The sequence below is a fragment of the Macaca nemestrina genome, chromosome 4, assembly GCF_043159975.1.
Source record: "Macaca nemestrina isolate mMacNem1 chromosome 4, mMacNem.hap1, whole genome shotgun sequence".
Lineage (NCBI taxonomy): Eukaryota > Metazoa > Chordata > Mammalia > Primates > Cercopithecidae > Macaca > Macaca nemestrina.
In genome coordinates this window covers 185,519,548-185,541,200 of record NC_092128.1, presented here as the reverse complement: position 1 = coordinate 185,541,200, position 21,653 = coordinate 185,519,548, and the positions used below count along the sequence as shown (strand labels likewise).

The 21,653-nt window shown below is 51.0% G+C and overlaps 1 protein-coding gene across 7 annotated transcripts in view; it reads right to left on the bottom strand.

Annotated features, from left to right (window-relative positions):
- Nucleotides 1-14,267: 14,267 nt before the first annotated feature.
- The window catches only part of LOC105472578 (solute carrier family 37 member 1), an 82,498-nt gene continuing 75,112 nt past the window's right edge, over nucleotides 14,268-21,653 (bottom strand). For 4 of the 7 annotated variants that reach the window (XM_011725955.3, XM_071095757.1, XM_071095758.1 and 1 more), the window contains exon 18: nucleotides 20,522-20,760. In XM_011725955.3, the coding sequence (XP_011724257.1) occupies nucleotides 20,522-20,760 (239 nt within the window). Of the gene's footprint in view, nucleotides 15,257-15,786; nucleotides 15,852-20,521; nucleotides 20,761-21,653 lie in introns of those variants that run through there. The other 3 variants (XM_011725956.2, XM_011725957.3, XM_071095759.1) reach the window with 2 other exon arrangements.

Sequence of the window (21,653 nt, the reverse complement as noted above, 5' to 3'; positions counted from 1 at the left end):
TTAGAAGATCTCTGAATCCATGGGCAATGGCCAATGACTTTGCCAGCTGAGCCCAGAATGGGAGTGATGTGGAGAGTGGGGATGGGCAGTCGGGGCTGAGGCACGGGGTGGACATGGAGGAGTGGGCAGAAGGTGCAAAGATCTGTATGTAATAGGCAGCTGCTCCCAGAAAGCACTCGCCACAGAGGAGGCCTGAACAACCCCTAGGGAAGGTCAGGCATGGCTGTCTGGGCCAAGTGTGATGGGCTGGTTCTCTCTCTCCATGGGGGCCCAAGGCTGCCATCCTCTCTCCCTGTGCCATCCTCTGCTGCCTCTTTCCCATGGCCCTTGACCCCAAGGGAACTTCCCAATGAGCCTTCTGCCTACTAGGCTCCGAATCAGTCTGTTTGCTGGGGATCCGCCTGCTGTACTGCCACCCTTCCAGAGTAGAGAAACCAGAAGTAACTGAGCAGCGCTGACGTCATATGGCCATCCCAAGGTCAAGCTTCTTCCCCTCACGTATGAAGTTCATTCTTTCCCTCCCACCTGAAGTTCCTTCCAGTCCTGCCCGTAGTACTACGGCTGCCCTGGTGATCTAGGTGGTCTCTCCATTGTGGGTGGTGCCCAGTGGTCCTCAGTGGGTCTGGACAGTCCCTTTCTAGACTGAAGACCTATGAAATGGAAAGACAAGTAATTTACTTCTCCTGCCCGTTTACTATGAAATGTGGGAGCAGAGAGAATAGCAACCAGCCCCATTCAGAGAGGGGCAGAGTGGCAAGCACATGGCAATCGTGGAGTGCAGCCAGCCTGAGGTCCCAGTGTGGTGGAGGATGCTCCTTGCTGTGGCCCCAGCTCTCCTCCCTAGGCAGGCCCCAGTCCATGTTCTCAGTGGCAGTGGCTGGCCCTTCCTTTGCTCTGTCCCCTGGGCCACCTGCATCTCAGGCACTGGAGAGTTCCCACTTTCTCAGTCTCTCTGCCACTCCTCAAAGAATGGGAGCCCCGAGTTATTCTTAAGTTCTCAATCAATCACAAATACAGTCCGTGATTCACCCACTGGGGCAAATGTATTTGTAACCCCCACATCAATACTCGGGGCACTCCAGGTCACTGGACACACACAGGGGGGTGAAGTTTCAGACATGGGATGAGCATGTTCCAGCTGAGGCTGGACACAGTGATGTTCTGCCTTCTTGTTCTAGCTCATCCTGTAAACATGAGTCTTTCCATGGTCTCCTTAGTGACATTCTTTTTTTTTTTTTTTTGGTGGTTTTGCTAAGTTGGCCCAAGCATAGTGCTGAAGTGGTCCTAAGCACAGGGAAGCTGGCTGCCAAGCATCAGAGAAAAACGGCGTCTTAGAGAAAGCTTCGATGTTAGTGAGTCAACAATATTACACAGGTGTCTTTAAACAGAAACACATAAAACAGGATTGGGTGTGGATGGATGAAAATTTAGTGACCAGAGCTCTCAGGAACCTTAACCCTGTCTTTCTCCTAGGAGCATGACTCATTCATCTCTAATTCCATGTTTACAGTGGCTTTTCAGAACATGAACTGCTGCAGACAATGATAATTGACGGTTTTCTTCTAGGTTTATAGGTTCTTGGGTGTTACCATCCTCTTAAAAATGTTGTTTGTTCAGCTTCTTCTGAAATTATGGAGAGAGACGATGGCAGGCCTCTCGAGGCGACAGAGCTTACATGGGAACGCCATACCCTTTATCTGTTTTTCCCAAGCCATTGTGTTCACCTGACATGATTCACTTCTGTCCACTCAGACACTGTAATATTATTTTATATATAAAAAATATATTAAGTGGACAAAACTCCATATATATGTATATACATATATGTATATGTATAATATGTACACATACGGCTTACATATATGCATATATGTATGTATGTACATATATATGGGGTTTGTCCACAGTTCCTGGGTCATAACTCCCACAGCCCTTGTTACAACAAAGTCTCTCTCCCTGACCTTCTTCTGCCCTCTTTTTGCCTGCTTTGGGCAGGTGGAACCCTAACCTGCCGTGGGTCATAAGCTCCTCATTCCAGAGGGGTCCCGCCCCACACCCTGGAGGAGGGAATGCTGCCCAGAAAAGCCAAGAAGAATGTGGCCAGACAGCCTCGCTGGGTTTACACCATATCCCTTTGGGCCAGTCACATTTCTACATGGTTGTCAATCACGCCCACCCCGTGAGTCTCCATGAAAGGCCCAAGAGGACAGGGCTCTTCAGGATGGCTGAACACTGACCATGCGGAGGTTCCTGGAGGGTGGCCCCTGGGGAGGGCATGGAAGCTCCGCACCCCTTCCCCCATACTTTGCCCTACGTGTTTCTTCATCTGTATCTTTTGCAATGTCCTTAATAACAAACTGGCAAACACAGGTGTTTCCCTGAGTTGTATAAGCTGCCCCAGCAAATTAATCGAACCCAAAGAGGGGTTGTGGGACCCTGATTTATAGCCATTTGGTCAGAAGTTCCAGAGGCCCAGGCTTGCAACTGGTGTCTGAGGTGGGAGAGGGGCAGTCTTGGGGACGGAGCCCTCATCCTGTGGGATACGAGCTCTCTCCAGGTAGGCAGAGTCAGGATGGAATTACAGGACACCCAGCCAGTGTCTGCTGTAGCGCTGACTGCTTGCTTGCTGGTGGGGATAAATCTCCACATATTTTGGTGTCACAGAAGCCTTCTGTGTTGATTGTTGTAGTTGTGTGAGAGCAGAGAAAAAAAGATTTGAGTTTTTTCTTAAGAGGCGTGGTGGAAGTGGACGTGAGGCTATGCCTTGATTTCCCTCTTGAAGATGCTGAGCTTTCGTGGCAGCTGTTGCTTCAGGCATCTTTCTATTTTACCATTTTGCTGTTGGTATATGAGGAGCTTCTGTCTAGTCCTTCACGTTCCTGAACTGAACTCTCCATTCCCTTTCATCCTGGCTTACAAACCACACAATTACTTTCTGTGTGCCTCGTTTCCTTATAATATCTTTCTAACGCAATCCAAAGGCAACCAACACTCATTACTACTAACATCGTTTCCAGGCCCCTCCTCCGGAGCTGCGATTTTGTTAGGTGTAAGGTCGGCTTCCCACAGCGTCACAGGCACAGTGTTGTACATGAGCCACCTCTGCCCACCAAGCACCACCCCTGCCTCCCCATGGCCATCCTGTCACATTGGTTACCCAGTTACTGGGGGGCTACTGGGCTGGGGGACTGCCTCATGCCTCACACTGCCACGCCTGGACCAGGCTCACTGAGCAGCCGATGTGTCGGACGTTGCCAGTCCCCATGGCCGAGGGGAAAGGGCTCTGCCACATGACCCGTGCCCAGCCCAGAAGGTTCACGTGTCAAAATGTTGGCCAACATAGTAGGAGGCTGGGAGCGGAATAGCTGCAGGAGCCTAGAAGGGGCAAAAATTGGAAATACTTGGCAGAAAGCATTAGTGACTATTACAGAGGACGACAGAGATGGGGCATTCTTAGAGGACTTGAGGGAACAGGCCTGCTTGATCTGTGCCCCAGGGTGAGGGAGACTGAGCCCCGCAGCACGGGCCAGCAAGGTGGTCTGGAGGGCAAACACTGTCCCTCTGTCCTGCCCTGCCCCACTCCACTGTGCAGGGTGGTGTCTGGATGGTGGCAACTCTCAGCTCACGGGCTGCAGCAAGCTTTGGCATGGACACGGTCATCGACCTGAGAGGCCTCAGCGTTCCCTCCAGCACCCCGCTCCAACGATCCCAATTCAGGCGGGAGTCCTGGATCTCGGCTTCAGCGTAGTTTGGGAGCCCTGGACGTGCTCAGCCCGGCCTGCTTCCCACGCTTTGCTTGCAAATGGCTGGGGAGGCTTCGGAAGAGAGCTGGATCTTTCCTGCAGGGTGACAGCGGTGCCATCAACTTGCCGCCGAGTTGAAGGCCCTCCAGGAGTTCCCTATCCTAACCGAATCCCACCCCAGCTCCTCTGAGTCATTGGCGCTGGGTGGTTTTCTTGCATTTCGTATAATTTGGAGGCACGGATTTATCGTTTCCCCCACTCGGCAGTCTGGAGACATTTTTTTTTTTTCATTTCATACTGCAGTTTCTAAAAATAACGTTAGTGGTAACTTAAATTTCTTACTCATTTCTCTCCTCCTTCAGTATGAGGCGAGGGGATTTATAGAGGCCTGCTGCTGAGGGGACCCCAGGGGACAGAGCACCTGTGGCTTGTTCCTCTCACAAGGGTCCACCCTCCTGCCTCATCCCGGTGGCATGCATGTGATCACCTGGGAACAGCCCAGGCGGGGCTCGTTCCCCCCTGCAATGCCACCAGGCACAACCAGCATCCCCAGGGCTCTGATCGGGCCCTGATCCCGGGGGCTGCGCTGTGCGAAGTCACATGGCCTGTCGGGGCGTCAGTGGCTTTGTTTGTCTGGAAAGTGGAGAAACTGGCGATCTTCGTCCATAGAACAGGAGGCTGGACAAGTGGCTGTGTAACACAGCAGCATTGTTTGGGTGTGATGGTATGATGCAATAATTTGCTTAAAAACACAACCAGGCTGGGCGTGGTGGCTCATGCCTGTAATCCCAGCACTTTGGGAGGCCGAGGCGGGCAGATTACTTGAGGCCAGGAGTTCGAGACCAGCCTGGCCAACATCATGAGACCAACATTGTGAAACCCCATGTCTACAAAAATTAGCCAGACATGGCGGTGTGAGCCTGTAATTCCAGCTGCTCGGGAGGCTGAGGCAGGAGCATCTCTTGAACCTGGGAGGCAAATGTTGCAGTGAGCCGAGATGGTGCCACCACACTCCAGCCTGGCTGACAGAGTGAGACACTGGCTCAAAAAAAAAAAAAAAAAGCAAATCATGTGAGATAAAATGACGGCTTCCCTGGGGGGCTAGATTTGAGGCAGGAAAGGCAGCCTGTTGATAACTGTCGAGGCTGGGGATGGGATGTGGAGCTTATTAAGCTGTCTATTTTTATGTACCCATGAGAACTCCCATAGTAAGAAAACGTGAAAACAAAATCATAAAACGAAATCACAAGGAAGGCTGGTTTGTTGCAGCCTTTTTTGGGTTGGAGTTGGGTGAGTCTGGGCTTCCCAACAAGCTCGAGGAAAGGACAAAGGTCGGACTTGTGGCCTGGGTCCTGGCCCTGAGTTTGGACTCTAGTGAGGTTTGGCTCCCACCCCTGAGCCGTGGATGTGGCGGCTGGGTCCCGACCCTGGGCAGCCACAGCGTGGCGTGGGGAGCTGAAGCAGGTCATCCTCTGTGAGGCTGTTTCTCCACTTTTTACTAAAAGGCGGGGACAGTGAGGCCTCACAAGAAGTGCTGGGAGGAGTGGGTGGCGGATGGGTGGGGAGAGGGTGCTCCATGAATGTCCTCTTGCCCCCATCCTTTCTCCTCAGCCAGCCCCTGTCCCTGGACCCCCCACTCCTGCCCTCCCTTCTATCTTAAAGCCCAGGCTGGCTCTGGATACATTTGATTTCTGGTTCCTCGTTAAATGTGACAAGTGAAGCCAGAGGACCCTCTGACACCCAGGACTGAGTGCAGCGCCGGGAGGGGCTTGCCCGGTGTGGTGGAGGGGGCAGTGTGGCCCGGCTGGGGCAGGGTGGGGCACGGGGCCAGGGTCTCCTGAGCTCTGGATATTTGAGCTGCGGACCGGACAGGATACGCTCCTCCACGGGAAGGCCTCAGTGAGCCGGGGCTGGGGGGCCCTCTTGTGGCAACAGAGGGCCTGGGTTCTATGTACCAAAGCAAAACCAAAACGTGGGAGCGGCCTTTCACGAGCCCAGGCAGACGCAGCTCACCGGTCCCCCGAGGCCACCAGCCCAGCAGGCTTCAGGGAGCCTGGATCTGCAGGCGGTGGCCGAGGCCATGGTACAGCCCACCCAGCGTCCACCCTGCGGTCTGCCGCGATGGCCAAGGTCTTAGAGTACTGATGAGAGGTGCCCTCCCAGGTGCCAAAAGGAACTTCTGCAGATACTGTTCCTGGCAATTGCAGGGCTCCTGGCAATCGAAGCACAGGTGAGTGCAGACATAGGCTGCCTTTACGAAAGGCACAGAGCCATGGCCAGAACCCCTCGGTCTGGTCTCCACGGCCACTTTTGGGGCCTTGGGTTCCTTATCTGTCACGTGGCCTCTGAAGCTGCTGTCGGTTCTAAATTGTGATTATTGGCCCAAAGTTGAACCCGTTACTGTTCTCTGAGAAGAACAGTGGCTTTCCTTCTGGTCCTCCTATTTCTGTCTCTTCTCACTTACTACAATTTTCCAGTGGCACCTCCCTCCAACCCCTTCAGTGCCCATTGTCAGAGTCACACCCTAGGGCTCATCATTGGCCACGCCCGCCCTGTCTCCAGAACCTCGGCTCCCAGGACCTCACCCACCTCCCATCTGTCCAGATCAGCCCCCAGCGAGTCTTCCAGCCACGGAGCCCACTGATTCCCCACTCGCACCATCATCCACCTCTTCACCAGCCTGAGACCAGGCTTGGGTTTCCTGGGTCACTAGCCTCGCCTCTCCTTTCACGGTCCTGTCCCTTGTCTCTACAGCCTGACTAGTATGGAAAACCCTGATCCTGGTGAAATCGGCGAAATCAGTGACCCTCTGTGGCCTGTGCTGCTGAACTTCCTTCCTGGACCTCCTCCAGGGTCTGGAATGGCCTTCCCGAGATCTGCAGGGTTCACTCCGTCACGCCCTTATCCCGTCCTCGAAGACGACCATCAATACACAATCATACAGCCCCCGCTCCTGCCCCCGGACTGTTTACTGTTCCTTTGTTAGTCGTCTATTGCTCCCCTCAGACAACTCCACGGGGCCGATTTGGCTTTCCCTGTTTATTACTGTGTGTGTCCCTGCGCTTATTCTCAGGGCTTGGCGACACGAGTGTGCTGAATGAACGGACGAGCAAATGAGTGCCGCTCTTCTACCATCAGATTTGGAATCACGGCTCTGGATTTGGGTAAATTTTACAACACCAGGCACCCGAGAGGTGTCTTCATGGGGCTGGCTGCGGAGTAGGCCGTTCTGAAGGCAGAGCTTCTAGAGCTGGTGACCTTGCTGTCCCTAAGGCTGTGGTAGGATGCGGGGCTCACACAGAGTGGCAGCAGCAACTCTTGGGAAAATGTGCTCAAAATACAACTGTCCCAGGAAGAAACAGCCCCGGAATAGAGTGTTTACGTTCTTTCTGTACTCGCCTTGATTTTTAAAATAACTTAATTACTTCTGATTTTAAAGATAAGACAGGTCCCTGTAAAACAGGTAGATGATGCAGAAAGATGATGCATCCTCCAGGTTCAGCCAGAGCAACAGTACCAGTCGGAGATCACACACACACACACACAGACACACACGTGCACGCACAGCTACGCATGCACACACAATGCACACACACACACACCTATGCATGCACACACACGCATGCACACGGATGCACACACATGCATGCACATACACACATGCATGCATGCACGCACGCACACGTGCACATGGATGCACACAGGCACACACGTATGCACACACACATGCACACACATGCATGGACACACACAAATGCACACAGGCACACACACGCACACACACATGCACGTGTGCACACACAGATTCATTTCAAGGAACCGCCTTATGCAACTGTGGCGGTTGGCTGGGCAAGTCTGAAATCCAGGGCAGGCATCAGGCTGGAAACTCTCAGGCCGGAGCCGAGGCTGAGTCCACCAGTGGAATTTCTCCTTCCTGGGGGAGGCCTCAGTTTTGCTCTCAAGCCCTTCAACTGACTGGACCAGGCCCACCCAAGTTATGGAGGATAAATCTCCATTAGTTAAAGTTGATGGATTCACGGTGTTAAGCACATTTATGAAATGCCTTCAGGACAACACCCTAAGTCGTGTTCACTTGAATAACTGGGTACTAAGGCCTGGCCATGAGGATGCACAAAACTAACCCTCACAGACATGAATGGAGCTCAGAAGGTACTGACACAAATTAGTTAGAAAGAGACAAATGGCCCAGTAGGACAGTGGGCAAAGGCTGTAGAGAGGAGGGACACAGCGGAGGGGATCCACATGGCCCACCTGCAGAGAGGTGCTTAGCACACCAGGTAAAGTCAGTTAAAACCCCCAGGCTAGAATGCCGTTTCCTCAAAAGGGCTGTTTCCGGAGTGCTGGTGACGTTTAATTTCCTGCCCGGGAGAGCGGGTGCACGGGTGTACAGTCACAGTTAGTTATTAAACTGTGTGTCAAGGCTCTCAGGACCCTGGGGTCAGGCTCTGGGTTCTCAGTAAGCGAGTAGGGGGACCACAGTGCTGGCGCTGGACCCTCGGGGTCTGACCACACAGACTGTGGAGGCGTCCTGCAGCCTCACCCCCCTGAGCAGGCTGCCTGCCTCTCAGGTGTCCACCAAAGTACCCCGTGCTTGTGACGCGGCGCCTTCAAGTCACACTGGTGATTGCTGCTGCTGCCCAAATCTGCTAGCCAGGCCAGAGGCACCTTTGGCAAGGCACGTCTGGGCCAGGATGAGCGGCAAGTTTCAGGCCATACGCTTATTTTGCCTCAAAGCAGTCATATTAGTCTAAGGCAGTCCGTCTGAATTCCAGGGAATTCCTGCACACTCACACACACGTGAGTGCCTCAGCCCTAGGGGAGCCATTTGGTGCTATCAGGAAGCATCAATAAAATACCCAAAGAGAAGACAAGGAGAAAGAATGACTAGGCCAAGGCTAGTGAGGCCTCTGGATTGAAAAGGCAAGAGGAAAATGCAGGTGTAGATATAAATAGGGCGGCAAGCTTGATGCAGGTAAGAGGAAACGCATGTGTGGATATAAACAGGGCAGGAGGCTTGATGCAGGTAAGAGGAAACGCATGCGTGGATGTAAACAGGACAGGAGGCTTGATGTAGGTAAAGGGAAACAGATGCGTAGGTATAAACAGGACAGGAGGCTTGATGCAGGTAAAGGGAAACAGATGCGTAGGTATAAACAGGACAGGAGGCTTGATGCAGGTAAAGGGAAACAGATGGGTAGGTATAAACAGGGCACGAGGCTTGATGCAGGTAAGAGGAAAACGCATGCGTGGATATAAACAGGGCGGCAGGCTTGATGCAGGTAAGAGGAAAACGTATGCGTGGATGTAAACAGGGCGGCAGGCTTGATGCCGGTACCTGCTTCTCAGTTCTGTCCTGTGGCTACTCAGCCCTGACACTGGTCAACGCGCTGAGCTCAGCACTGCTTTTCCCCACGGCTTCTCCTCAGGTGCTGACTGCAAGGGGCAGAACGAGTAAGGTCCTTCCCACGGGGTCCCCTTCCCTTCCTGCGTCTCGGGCCTGTTTCCCGGAAAGCTGTTTATTCCCCCCGCTGACTAAGTGGTGCCGAAAGCGTCTGAGGGACTAAACTCCTCTTGCGGCTTATTGTGAGCTGGTGGAGACGAGGCGTTTCCACCCTTTACCCATCCCTTCTACTCATGGGACTTTCCCAGCAGCTCCAAGGGCAGCCAAGGCCCCGGCTAAGGTTTCTGTTCTTACCAGAAGTAAATACAAAGAAATGCTGGTAACTTGCTGAGACACAGAAAGTGTGATGAGAGTCAGACATGCTGCACCCTCCTGCCCCAGGAGGCTGGGGTGACTCCTTCCCGTCTGTGGACGTGTGGGGACACACTGTGAGAGCCCCAAGTCTTTGCTGCCAATAGCAGGTGGACGAGGAAGGGGTTGTGAGGATGTGGAAAAAGTGGAGGAAGAAAGATTTATTGAAAGCTGGTGCAAAAGGGGAAGAGAGGCCAATGCAGACCCAACCGTGCCCTGCCTGCCGGGGCCCCTGCTCTGGCCTGGTGGCTTCTGGACATGACAGCCCAGCCATGGTCCTGCTGGACCTTTGTTTCCTGGGAGACTTCTTGGAGGCCTGGTCCCTGGTCCATAAGGACGCATAATTCTCAAGCCATGTTTCCATTTGAGAAATGCTAATGGTGAGTGTGGGCTCCTTCCTTTTCTTTCTTTCTTTCCTTTCTTTCTTTTTTTGAGATGGACTCTTGCTCTGTCACCCAGGCTGGAGTGCAGTGGCGCGAACCTCTGCCTCCCAGGTTCAAGCAGTTCTCCTGCCTCAGCCTCCCAAGTAGCTGGGACTACAGGTGCCTGCCACCACGCCCGACTAATTTTTACTATTTTTTAGTAGAGACAGGATTTCGCACTGTTAGCCAGGATGGTCTCGATCTCCTGACCTAGTGATCCACCTGCTCTGGCCTCTCAAAGTGCTGGGATTGCAGACATGAACCACTGCACCTGGTCCCTTGTGTCTCTTTAATGAATGAATGGATTAGCATGGAAGGAGAAGTAGGGTCTATTTTTCACCTGGCTCTAGAATTTTAGTGCTCACAGGCACCCTGGAGCCAGTCTCCTTGAAAACTCTCATTTTAAATGGAGGGGAAGGGGAGCGATCACTTACCAGTTTCGAGTGATCTTCTGGGGTGATAAGACGTGTTGACCTGGAGAGAGCTGGTGGCTGCACAACACTGTGAATGCCCCAAACGCCACCAACTGTATGCTTTGAAATGATTAGTTGTATGTTATGTGAATGTCACCTCAGTTTCAAAAAAAAAAAATAATAATGCCCTTGAGACCGGGAGAGTCTGCTCCCCCAGAGCCACTAGCTCCTCCTGTTGGGGTCCAGGACGTCTGGGTGTGGCTGCTGCTGCACCGCGGGGTGCAGGGGCTCCTTAAACGCACATGCCGTTTTTCTGCATCTCCACTCCAAGTTCCTTTTAGAGGAAGGCAGGGTGTGGATTTTAACAGTAACAGAATGTCCAGTGCCTGCCTCATTTTAGAATTTCAAAGAGACAGAACCGTCTCGGTTATTACCAAGTTGAGGAAGAAGGGAATGGAATATTCAGGATCAAGATGCCTTCAAAGTCCATGTTCACTGTTGGCCCAAATGACACGTGACATCCACTCACCGATCCTGTTTTGGTCAAAAATTGGCCTGGCTGGTTGGGTGTGGTGGTTGATGTCTGTAATCCCATCACTTTGGGAGGTCAAGGCAGGCGGATCATGAGGTCAGGAGTTCGAGATCAGCCTGGCCAACATGGTGAAATCCTGTCTCTTCTTAAAATACAAAAATTAGCTGGGTGTGGTGGCAGGTGCCTGTAATCCCAGCTACACGGGAGGCTGAGGGATGAGAACTGCTTGAACCCAGGAGGCGGAGGTTGCGGTGAGCTGAGATCGTGCCACTGCACTCCAGCCTGGTGACAGAGCGAGACTCCATCTCAAAAAAAAAAAAAGTGGCTGAGGGCGTGTAAAGAAACATAAAAATCACAGAATGCCCAAACTTCTTACGCCAAAGGGAGGGTTAAGCCTGGAGTCTGGGTCATGCAACACTGCGTCCGTATGGACAGCTGTCACTAGCAGGATGCATCAGCCAGGTCCCCACAGAAAGGTGGAGCCCACAGCCATCTCCAAGGGCCCCCACAGATCTTTCATCAGTACATTCTTTGCTGGCCTCCCATAAACAAGGACATGCCAATCATAACTTTAGGTGTGCAATCTAAGTCCAGCTCCTAAAACGAGAGTCTGTTCCATTCCATGCTGATAATGTCCTCTAAGGGCTTGTCCTCCCAGTGGCAGGCCAAAGACAAGACGAGATCAAGTGTTCCTCCACCTCCCCAGAGAAGTCTGCAGAATGGATTCCTCCTTTACTCCCTTTTCCTCTTCAAATATTTACCTTATGTGAAATGCAGATTTACTGGGTGCTCACAAGAATGTCACCATTCACCTTACCTCAATGTCTAAATACCACACCTCTTGAAAGCCTCTTTAGAAAAACAGCCACAGATGTGTCTGGCTTGCATTTTTCCCGGACATGCCCTAAAGCTGGCAGAATAGACCTCGGTTGACTGAGATATTTGCCTCGATCGCCTCTTTCAGTTTCCAGGCCTGACCGTTGTTAAGGGTGTCCCGGAGGGTGTCAGGGACCCATTCCAAAGATCAAGAAATTCTCAACTGGCAAGGGCTCCCCTGCCTTCCACCCTCCCCCACTGTCCTTCCCAGCAGCCCAGGGTGCCGCCCACCCTGACTGTCTCTGACGATGGCACATGCCCCTGTCCCTGCCCTCCATGGACTTTCCCAGCTGCCTGGGATGTGCCCTGCTGTGCCCCTGCATCCCACTTGCTGCCCAGGGATGGTGCTTCAGGGTGGCCTGTGACTGGCTCAGCAATGATGGACTCTCCTGGGAGGGTCAGGCCCTGGCGTCCTGCCCTGGGTGCCAGAGACACTGCCTGCGTTCAGCAGCTGGAGTTAAATTCCAGCTCCCAAGCGGTGTGACGGGGAACATGCTGCACTTGGCCACCGCTACAGGTGGCCCATGCCCCACATCATCCCCATGTCCGGAGCTCACAGGCCCCCTTGGGAAGGGGCCAGCAACAAGAGCTGGCTTCAGAATGAGCAAGCAGCTCAGGACTGCATTCTCCAGAGGCCCTTGGATCTGTTCTCAGGCGCAGGGCACGTTGGAACGTATGGGACAGGGAAGCCTGCGTGGTGGCAGTTAACCCAGACTCAGTGAGGGGCACCGCCAGATTCCAAATGCACCATTGCTCCTCCCGACTCAGGCCCCTGGGGTCTCCCAGCCAGGCCTTCAGTTCCCGCTTCCATCCTGGATGAGGTGTCATTCTGGGGGGCCACAGGGCACGTGGCCAGTGCAGTCACCAGGCACCTGTGCCCCGAAGGGTCACGTGGGTTAAGTGCCCCACCGTGGCTGTGTGGAGATTCTGAGAAGTGCTCTCTTTGCGTCTGTGGTTTGTAAGGGAAGTCCAGGGGACAATGGAGCCGGCACTGAGGGACTGGAACCTTGGCTCTTATGTGATTCTGACTCCACCACCTCCCCAGGAGGGGCCTAGGTTGTGCTCCCACCCTGGGAAGTGACCTGCCTACTGCCTGTGGTCTCTGGTGGCCCTGACAGCTGCCCCTGCCTTGGCAGCCAGTGCTACAGCCTCTTCTATTGCCCTCCAGGGACCTGGGGTGTCCTGTGCAGAGACTGTGGGTCAATGCAGAGCCTTGGGAAGGGAGGTGGCCTGGTGCATCGGAGCCCTGTGGGGGACAGCCTGGGTGCCTTGTGGGCACAGCCTGAAAGGGACACAGTGCCCTCGCACCTGCTTCTCACCTGGCCCAGCTGTGCTTTGCTGAGGTGAGACCGGAGTGGTCCTGTGGCCATTTAGCAGAGTGGTTTTTATGTCTGTTGAATTGAATGATAAAAAATCAGGGCTCATTTTTTTTTCAGTTCATAGTTTATCAAGCAACTTAGTTTTCTTGGATTTTACAAGCTGGTGATAGGAAGGCTGGCTCTGGTCTGACTGAGACGCACAGTACAGGAGCCACCAGGCACCTGTACTCCCGGCAGCTCTTGGACTGTGAGGTGCGTTCACTGAAGTGAGCTTCCAGGAGTAGTTTTTCCTGCCTACAGACAGGCTGGAGAGCTGGAGTCCCACCTTGAGCTCTTTCACTGGCCCTGTTGCCAGCTTGTGTTTCCATCATCTGGCATTTTTGTCAACATGAATAGGAGAGTCTTAGTGATGTGCACTAAGTGCACACGTGCGTGACGGGCAGAGCCACGCCTCCACACGAAGGCAGGTGCACACGTGCGTGACGGGCAGAGCCACGCCTCCACACGACGGCAGGTGCACACGTGCGTGACGGGCAGAGCCACGCCTCCACACGACGGCAGGTGCACATGTGCGTGACGGGCAGAGCCACGCCTCCACACGACGGCAGGTGCACGTGTGATGGGCAGAGCCACCCAGTGTGTTGTTTCTGACCTTTGCCCTGCTGCTGTGAGGGGTCCCCAGATGAACTCCCACAGCACTCCATCCGGGGAAAGCCCACACCATGCACATCTGGACGGCCAGGGTTCTAAGAAGGGCGTTTGAAAGCCTGGACCCCACCATGCAGTTCCCAAGTGCACCATCTTTCCCCTCCGCCACTGGGTGTGACATCTCCTAGTCAAGGACAAATCCTAGGATATTCTTTAAACTGTGTGATTTAGAAAACATCCAGATGGCTGCTTACTGGGGCCTCAGCTTGGCCTTCTGTGCAAACTAGGGCCCCAGAGGTAGCCCCTTTCCTGCTGGAAATGGATTTTCAGTCGCAAAATCCTGAATGTCCAAACCTGAGAAAACCCAAAACACACAACACGATTTGGAAATTCCCTTTTGCAGCGTAATGGAAATGTGAGCAGAAATCATCAACATTCTCTGAGTGTTCTGAGATTTTTTTAACAAAAACATTTTATTTCAAAGGGCAGATAAGTATTTTGCTAGACACGACTGAAAAAAACGGCCAGAGAACAATTGGAGTTTGTCTTAATAAATAACAAAATGCCATTTATGTTTCTTAAACTTCATATGACACAATACACATCTTAAATAAATAACCCACTCTGTTGCTATGTATTAAAAACAGTCCCAGGTGTGGTGTGTCGTGGAGTGAAGCCAGTTGCTGGGCTTGGACCTGCCAATCCCAGTGCCGGTGGGAGGCCGCTTCCCAAGCCTCTGCCATGCCCCTGTGCCCCGAGCTGAACAGCAGCACCGAGGCCTCGGAGGGCAGCAGGAATGCCAGGGGCTGGGATGACGGTGACTTCAGGGCACTCTGTGGCTGGCACGCCTGGGTGCCTCCAAGTGGAGGTGCTTCCTGCCTCCTCACCCTTGGCTTCTCAACAATTAGTTTTCAGGTCAGTCCGGAACATCAGGGGTGCTAGAAAAGCCTCTGGGGTGATGTAGGTCTGAGCTCCGTCTTGGTTTCCGATCAGGTTGTCGGCCTTCCTGCTGTCATGTGGCGCCAGCTCTCTGCTTCTCTGCTGGCCGGCGCTGTCTGGTGGGCTCTGGTGTCCTGTTTTTCCACATGGCACGTTCAGGTTCTCTGAAGCCACAGCCAGCGTGGCACTCGTTCACTTTGATGTTCTGTGGCTGACACGCCTGAGAGGGTCGAGGCTACCTGTGCACCCCACACCCACCCGGCCTGGCTGTCACGCGTGCATTTAGGTGGTTGCATGGGCACACGCCTTCAAGGCCAGGGTTGGCCGGGTCTTCGGTTCTCTGGCTCGGCTCAGGCAGCAGTTCCCGCAGACTCTTCTCACTGCTGTTCAGCTCTACGTCTCGTTTAAAATAGCACCAGGAGTTCTCAGGTTGGCTTCTGTGTCTTTTCCAGGTGCGTGTGCAAAAGGCAAAGGGAAGTCACTCTTTCTGTGCAGGGCCCTTTATCTAAACTGTCCTTGAAAGGCAGTTGTGAAGGGTGGGCCCAGACCCCCTCCACGGGACCGGGGGTGGGGCGTCACTGTTCCTTAAATCTGAAAGAAAGGATGAAAGAACACCTGCTCTAACAGCCAGCAGTGGCTCAGCAAGAGATGCTGAACCTCACACACCACACGCAAATCCCCTGGGGAGCCGGCTGCCCTCCAGGCCCAGCAGGGATTTGTCTCCTATGGGGCACTGGATGCTAGATAAACCCTTGCACCTTTCCCACAACCTCCTGGGGGCCAGGAAGGAGAGAGAAGGGAGAGAGGGAGGGAAAAGAGGAGGGAGAAGGGGGAAAGCAGGAAGGCAAGGAGAGCTCGGGGGGCTGCACCTCCAACAGAATGCCAGAGACGGCAATTCCCTCTCATTTTCCACCCAGGTTTTGAGGAGAGATTACCACCAACCCATCCAAACAGAGGTATTTATTAGAAAAGAAAAAGCAAGAGTGAAGGTGGCATGCCGTGAAAAGATTAGCCATGTGTTTTCTTTCTTTTAGGGAAAGCCAGGTGCGGAAGGCAGACAGGACAGAAGGCGCCTTGGAGCTGGCTTTCGGACAGGGGACAGGGCCCGAGCTGGGACTTACGGAACTTGGTCCCCCGTCGCTGACCCTGGGCAGCTCAGCTCCTTGTGTATGAGGCGGATCAGGAACTGCACCAAAACAAAGGTGAGCCCACCCGTCACTGGGGCAGGCACAGGGCAGCCCGCGCTGTGGGCACCGTGAGGACCTAGCTAGCAAGACTCAGGCGGGTGGTTCTCTCCCCACAGCACCTTCCCTGGGGTCACCTCCCTGCAAGAGCAGTGGGGCCTGCATACTCAGCCCGAGGCCTTGGTTCCTGTGGGCAGGGCTGTCTGATGAGGGCCCACGAAGAACCAGGAGGTGCCCTGAAAACAAGGCTTTTGGGAAAGATGCAGCCTGAACCAGTTCTGGGGTCAAGTCATGTTTAGAATAAAATTAGTCCAATCATAAAATGTCCACAGTGGGAAAAAGAAAATAAAGACAAGAGGACCACAATGCTGGTGGCCCAGGGGGTGGACCCGCGAGTTTCTCAGGCGACTCTAAAGCCAGGTGAGCATCTCCTCCGACGCCAGTCCTGGGGTCTGAAGAGGCTGCCACAGGACAGCTGCACCCCACTGGGAGCCCCTCGGAGGCCAGGCGTAGGCCGGGGGTCAGGGCTGTTCCACCAATATTGCTGCCTCAGCCTGAGCTCCTCTCCAGACCCAGGGCTTTAACTCTGTGCCTTTCACATGTTCGGGGGCTCAACATCAGCTTCCAAATCCAGACAAATGATTGTGCTATCCCCAATTTAACTAGTGTGTCTGCATTTTCCAGTGTGGATCCAGTCTCTCTCCCAGTGTGATATCAGCCCACAGGAGGGCTCTCCCTGGACGTGGCCCCTCACTCTTAGAGAGCCACAGATGCCCTCAGACCCAGGGTGGATCACTGGGCCAGGGGAGGCGGGGAAGGGGTGCTGGAGGACGGTCTCGAGGGGCTGCTTAAAAACCAAACCCACGGCCCCACCCCCAAGCCTCAGGCCACAGCTCGAGAAGGCAGAAACTCTTCTCTTTTCTTAGATGCTTATGGTTTGAGTAGCAACTTAGGAGTCCCTCGTATGAGGTGAGTTCAAGCTGGAGAGAACAGGAGCCCCTTCTACAGATAAGATGCATCCAGCTGCTCTGCTTGGTACATGAAAGGTGTTTGCGATAATTAGTTGGTAAAGGTCATGGGAACACGGCAGGTACCAACAATAGTGCTGGTGGCAAGAGCAAGGTTATTGTTAAATAAATCCATCTGTGTGTATCTGAACCGCTAGCTGCAATTACTGGCACAGGCTTGTTGTGTTTGAGCTGGTACCTTACCCACATCTATATCCTACCAAGTGTGATGTGTGAAAAGTGCTAGCCCAAAGAGACCTATGATTATGAAAAGCCGATCGTTAAGACAGAGGAAAAAAGATGAAGAATGTAGTAGCAAGTGTTATCTGTAGGTATGGCACGAACTGTAAATAGTGACAGCTCTGAAGAACAGAGATCCGATTTCAAAACATGCCCGTGTGCTTGGCTCACACATGCAAGAATGACCAACAAGGAGGGGCCCTGCCAACTTCAGGAGCCCAGTGCGTACTGGAGACCTAAGGACTTTGGCTGTGTGCCCAGGCAGTCCTGCAGGCCCTGGAGCTGGCCATCAGTGTGCACGGTGAGGCAGGAAGCATGGTGTCCTCTGGCCCCCCAGGACACCTGCTCAGATCATGGAGGTTCTCAGCCTCAGACTTGGGAGGAAACACTTGTCTATTTTGGTGAAAAGATACCACAAAGCATGTTGATCAGGGAAGAGAAAAAGGTATGTCTATTTCTTAGGTTTGAAAGGCTCAACTCGAGCTCACCGGCCTACTGCACATCCTGGTTCAGTTTCTTCACTACAACAAGACCCCATCTCCCAAGTGCTTCTGCTTTAGGTCTCTTTCTTCCAGTGCAACAAATCCACCCTCCTCTGGTTATTATTTACCTGTTGTGTACTTTCCCATTCTTTTACTTTCGTCGTTTCGGAATTCCAGTGTAGCAGGTGTGTTTCTTGTAAATAACCAGTGCCTGTATTTTTAAAAGCAACTTGACAGTCTCTGCTTCTAACTGATGAGTTTAGTCCATTTATAGTTACTGTGTTGCTGGTATGCTGGGATCATTTTCATCCATGTCGCTATGTATTTCTGTATTTACCCTGCTTTTCCTATGCTTCCCCTGACCCTAGGTTCTCTTGGATAAATCTTCATTTCCCTGTATTGCCTGGAAGGTTACACATTCTATTGCTATTGACTTGACAATGTAAGAACTGTGGTGTGCTGGAACTCTGATTGTCCTGCTTGTACTTTACATTTTCAGTATTTCAGTTCTTTTTTATATTGCCCAAATTAGTCGTCATTGCTGTTGTTTTAAACTAAGAGTCAGAAAGCTTCTTCTGTAAAGGTCTAGATAGTAAATATTTCAGGCTTTGCAGCCATATGGTCTCTGTTGCGCATTCTTTTGTTGATTTTTTTAAAGAAATCTTTAAAAATATAAACCATTCCCAGCTGGAGGATCATACAAAAATAGGCCACAGTTAGCTGGCCCCTATTTTATATGGTCAATACTTAGATTCATCCTTAGGAATATTGCTTTTTTGCTTGCATTTCTCCTTGCATCTCAGACTTTCCTTCTGGATCTATCTTCCTTCTTTAAATACACTGTTTAGCAATTTTTGCTGGGAGCATCTTTGGTTAAAAATGTTTTCACTTCACCCTTACTCTTGCATGCAAGTTTATCTAGGTACAGAATTCTAAGTCGTTTGATTCCTGAATCTAAGAATGTTTGTCTTTCATGTATCTGGAAAATTCTCAGCTATTTTCTCTTAAAATATTGCTTCAAACCCAGTCTATTATCTTCCTCTGGAATTACTTTCAGATAATATTAGGCCATCTCATTTGGTCCTCCATTTTATATTTCATTTCTCTTTAATATTTTCCATCTCTCTTTTTGTGCTGAATTCTGGATAATTTCTTCATGTCTATATTTCATTTCAGTAATCTCTTCAGCTGTATCTAATTTACTTTTCTAACCCATCCATTGAGTTTTTTTTTTTCAGGCTAAAGATCACATTTTTCATTTCTATAACTCCTGTTTGGTTGTTTTTGAAGCCTGCTCTGTCTTTTCGATAGTGTCTTGTTCTTTCTTTCATGAGGTCAGTTCCTTTTCTTTACGTCATTAGTAACACTGCATATATTTATTTTTAGTTTATATAACTCTTTTATCTGCAGTTTTGGGGGAGTCCAATTCCACCATTTTTTATGTCTGTTACTGTCATTCAAAGTGGATTGCTTATGTTTCATAATTTTGTATTGTGAACTCATCTTTAGTAGGGTGAAGAAATCTAAGTAGGTTAGCTACAGAAATCCTGTGCTGCAGGGTTGAGATTTGTCCCTATTTGCTTCTGCATTATCACTGCCTAAGGACCAACTTTGTTCATTTTAAACATATTTATATGAGCTCAAAGATTAAAGCTGACTGTGGGGAGGTCTATGGCTAAAAATTTTCAAGGGATATTTTTTCCCTTAATCTGGCTAAGATGGGCAGATTCCCATTGTCTTCCTGTGCCAGTGTGCAGATATCATCTAATACACTCTTTCACTGCAAGCATGGCTCTTCAAGGGTCCTGGCTCTATGAGGAAGTCTCCAGTTCCAAATCCTCATCTTGTGCCAGCCTAACACCTTGTCTCTTACCCAGTGTGGGCACAACCACCCCAACCCCTTGACTCCTGAGCTTGTGTATTTATATTGCCTTTACAATTCTGGCTCCTGGGGAATTCCTTTACTTTCTTATGAGTTTGGCTATGCATCAAAACAATTTTCAATATATATTACTGAATATTTCTGAAGAAGATATTTCAGATTCTCTGAACAGTTGTAATGACAGGAATTTTACTGCTACTTAGTGGAAATACATCTGGAGGCTTCACTAGAACGTTTAGGCATTAAGAAAACCCACAGATGATCCAAAGAACAGCCATTTAAACCTAGTAAATTCATAGGTTGAGAGTTGGTATTTGATTTTGTATGTGGTGGGGAAGTTGAGTTTTATAATTTCCTGGAATTAAGATATAAGACTTTCACTTAGTTGAGTGAGTTGATATTTCTAAAATTCTCAACTCATTTTTATTGGGATCAGCCTAAGGTTTTGTCTGGTGAAGCAAGAGGAGAGGCATGACTGTGGGTCTGGGGACTTTGTGGCCAGGTGACTTGTAAAGATAAGTGTATGTGCCCCTCACAAGTGCACATCTGTGTGACTGTGACATCATCACTGGTCTTCCCTACCCAGAGGAAAACCTCAAGCTTTCTCAACACAGGAGGGCACAGAAGCAGGAGCCCAGAGAAAAGGGGACAGAAGCCAGAAGGCGACTTGGTGTGTCTGCATTGACAGCCTCTTTGCCCCTTTATTCTCTCCCATCCCTTCAGGTGAAAGAAGTTGGGGCTGCTCCCGCCATCTGACAAGCATGGCTGCAGGAGGGACACCAGGACACTGATGACCAGTGGGAGGCCGGGCTCTGTATATCATCTGCTTTAATTCCCACAGCAGTCTTGTCACTGGGTGCCATTATCATGCCCATTTTAAAGCTGTGGAGCAGAGGTTACGAAACCCGCCCAAGGCACACAAGTGACAATGACGGGCAGGATCCAGAGCCATGGAGCTCCATGCTCCTGGCCTCTGTGCCATCCCAACCAAGACTGCAGACCAAAGACTGTCCTGCTTCTGTTTCTGATTTTTTCTAACCAGAGAGAGAAGGGGCTTTAGACTATGCATATTTAGAAAAGATGGGAAGACCCAAATCTGTCTGATAACTCAGGAATGCACGGGAGAAAGTTCCACCAGTGTTTGGCCACAACCACAGAGATCCGCATTCAAGGTGGATTGGACTAAAAATAGGCCGACTTACCAGTAAGGCACAGGCATCTGCAAACATCAGCATGTAAAACACATTGCTCCAGCCGGACGGAGAGAGGAGCCCAGCCAGCAGGGGGCCCAGGGCTGCTCCTGAAATCGGGCAAATGGACACACATGGTGCTGTTTAGAGAAAATCCCAGCACATGACCAGCAGTCACACAGAATGGGGCTCAACACCTCACTCACAATGAAAGGAACACATACGGAACTACACTACCTCATCCTGGCCTATCAGACTGGGAGCAGGTAAAAGGTCTAGTATAGGTTGAGCTTTCCAAATCTGAAAATCTGAAATCCCAAATGCTCCAGAATTCTTAACTTTTTGAGTGCTGACACTCAAAGGAAATGCTCACTGGGGCATTTCAGAATTGGGATTTGAGATGCTTAACCAGTATAATGCAAATATTCCACAATCTGAAAAAATAAAAAGACGTAACCACTTCTGGTCCCAAGCACTTCAGATAAGGATACTCCACCGGTACGCCTTACTACTGAGAAGGCAAAGCTGGCACAGCCTCTTCCCAGAACCATCCTAAAAATGTGTGTTGGCCTTGTAATGTTCGTTCTTTTCATCCAACACTCCCATGATGTTCCTGAGTACACTGTAAGGAAATCTGAATTCAATGCACAATCTTAGATATTCTTATGCTATACAAATGTAACTGGGTAAAATTGGAATAAGATTTGTAGATACTAATACTCTTCAATGCTCACTTTCTAATTCTGACCATTGCACTGTGGTCTGTCATGGAATTCCTTGCTTTTAGGAAGTACATGCTGAATAGTTATGCGTAAAGGGGCAACATGTGTGCATTTTACTCAAGTGGTTCAGAAAAAGTATGCATGTGTGTGCATATATGTGTGTGTAAACATACATGAGGGGTGCATGATGAACCACATGTACTAAAATGTCTGAATTCTTTGTACTATTTCTGTAACTTTCTCAAAGTCTGAAATTATGTCAAAATGTTTTTTTAAATGAT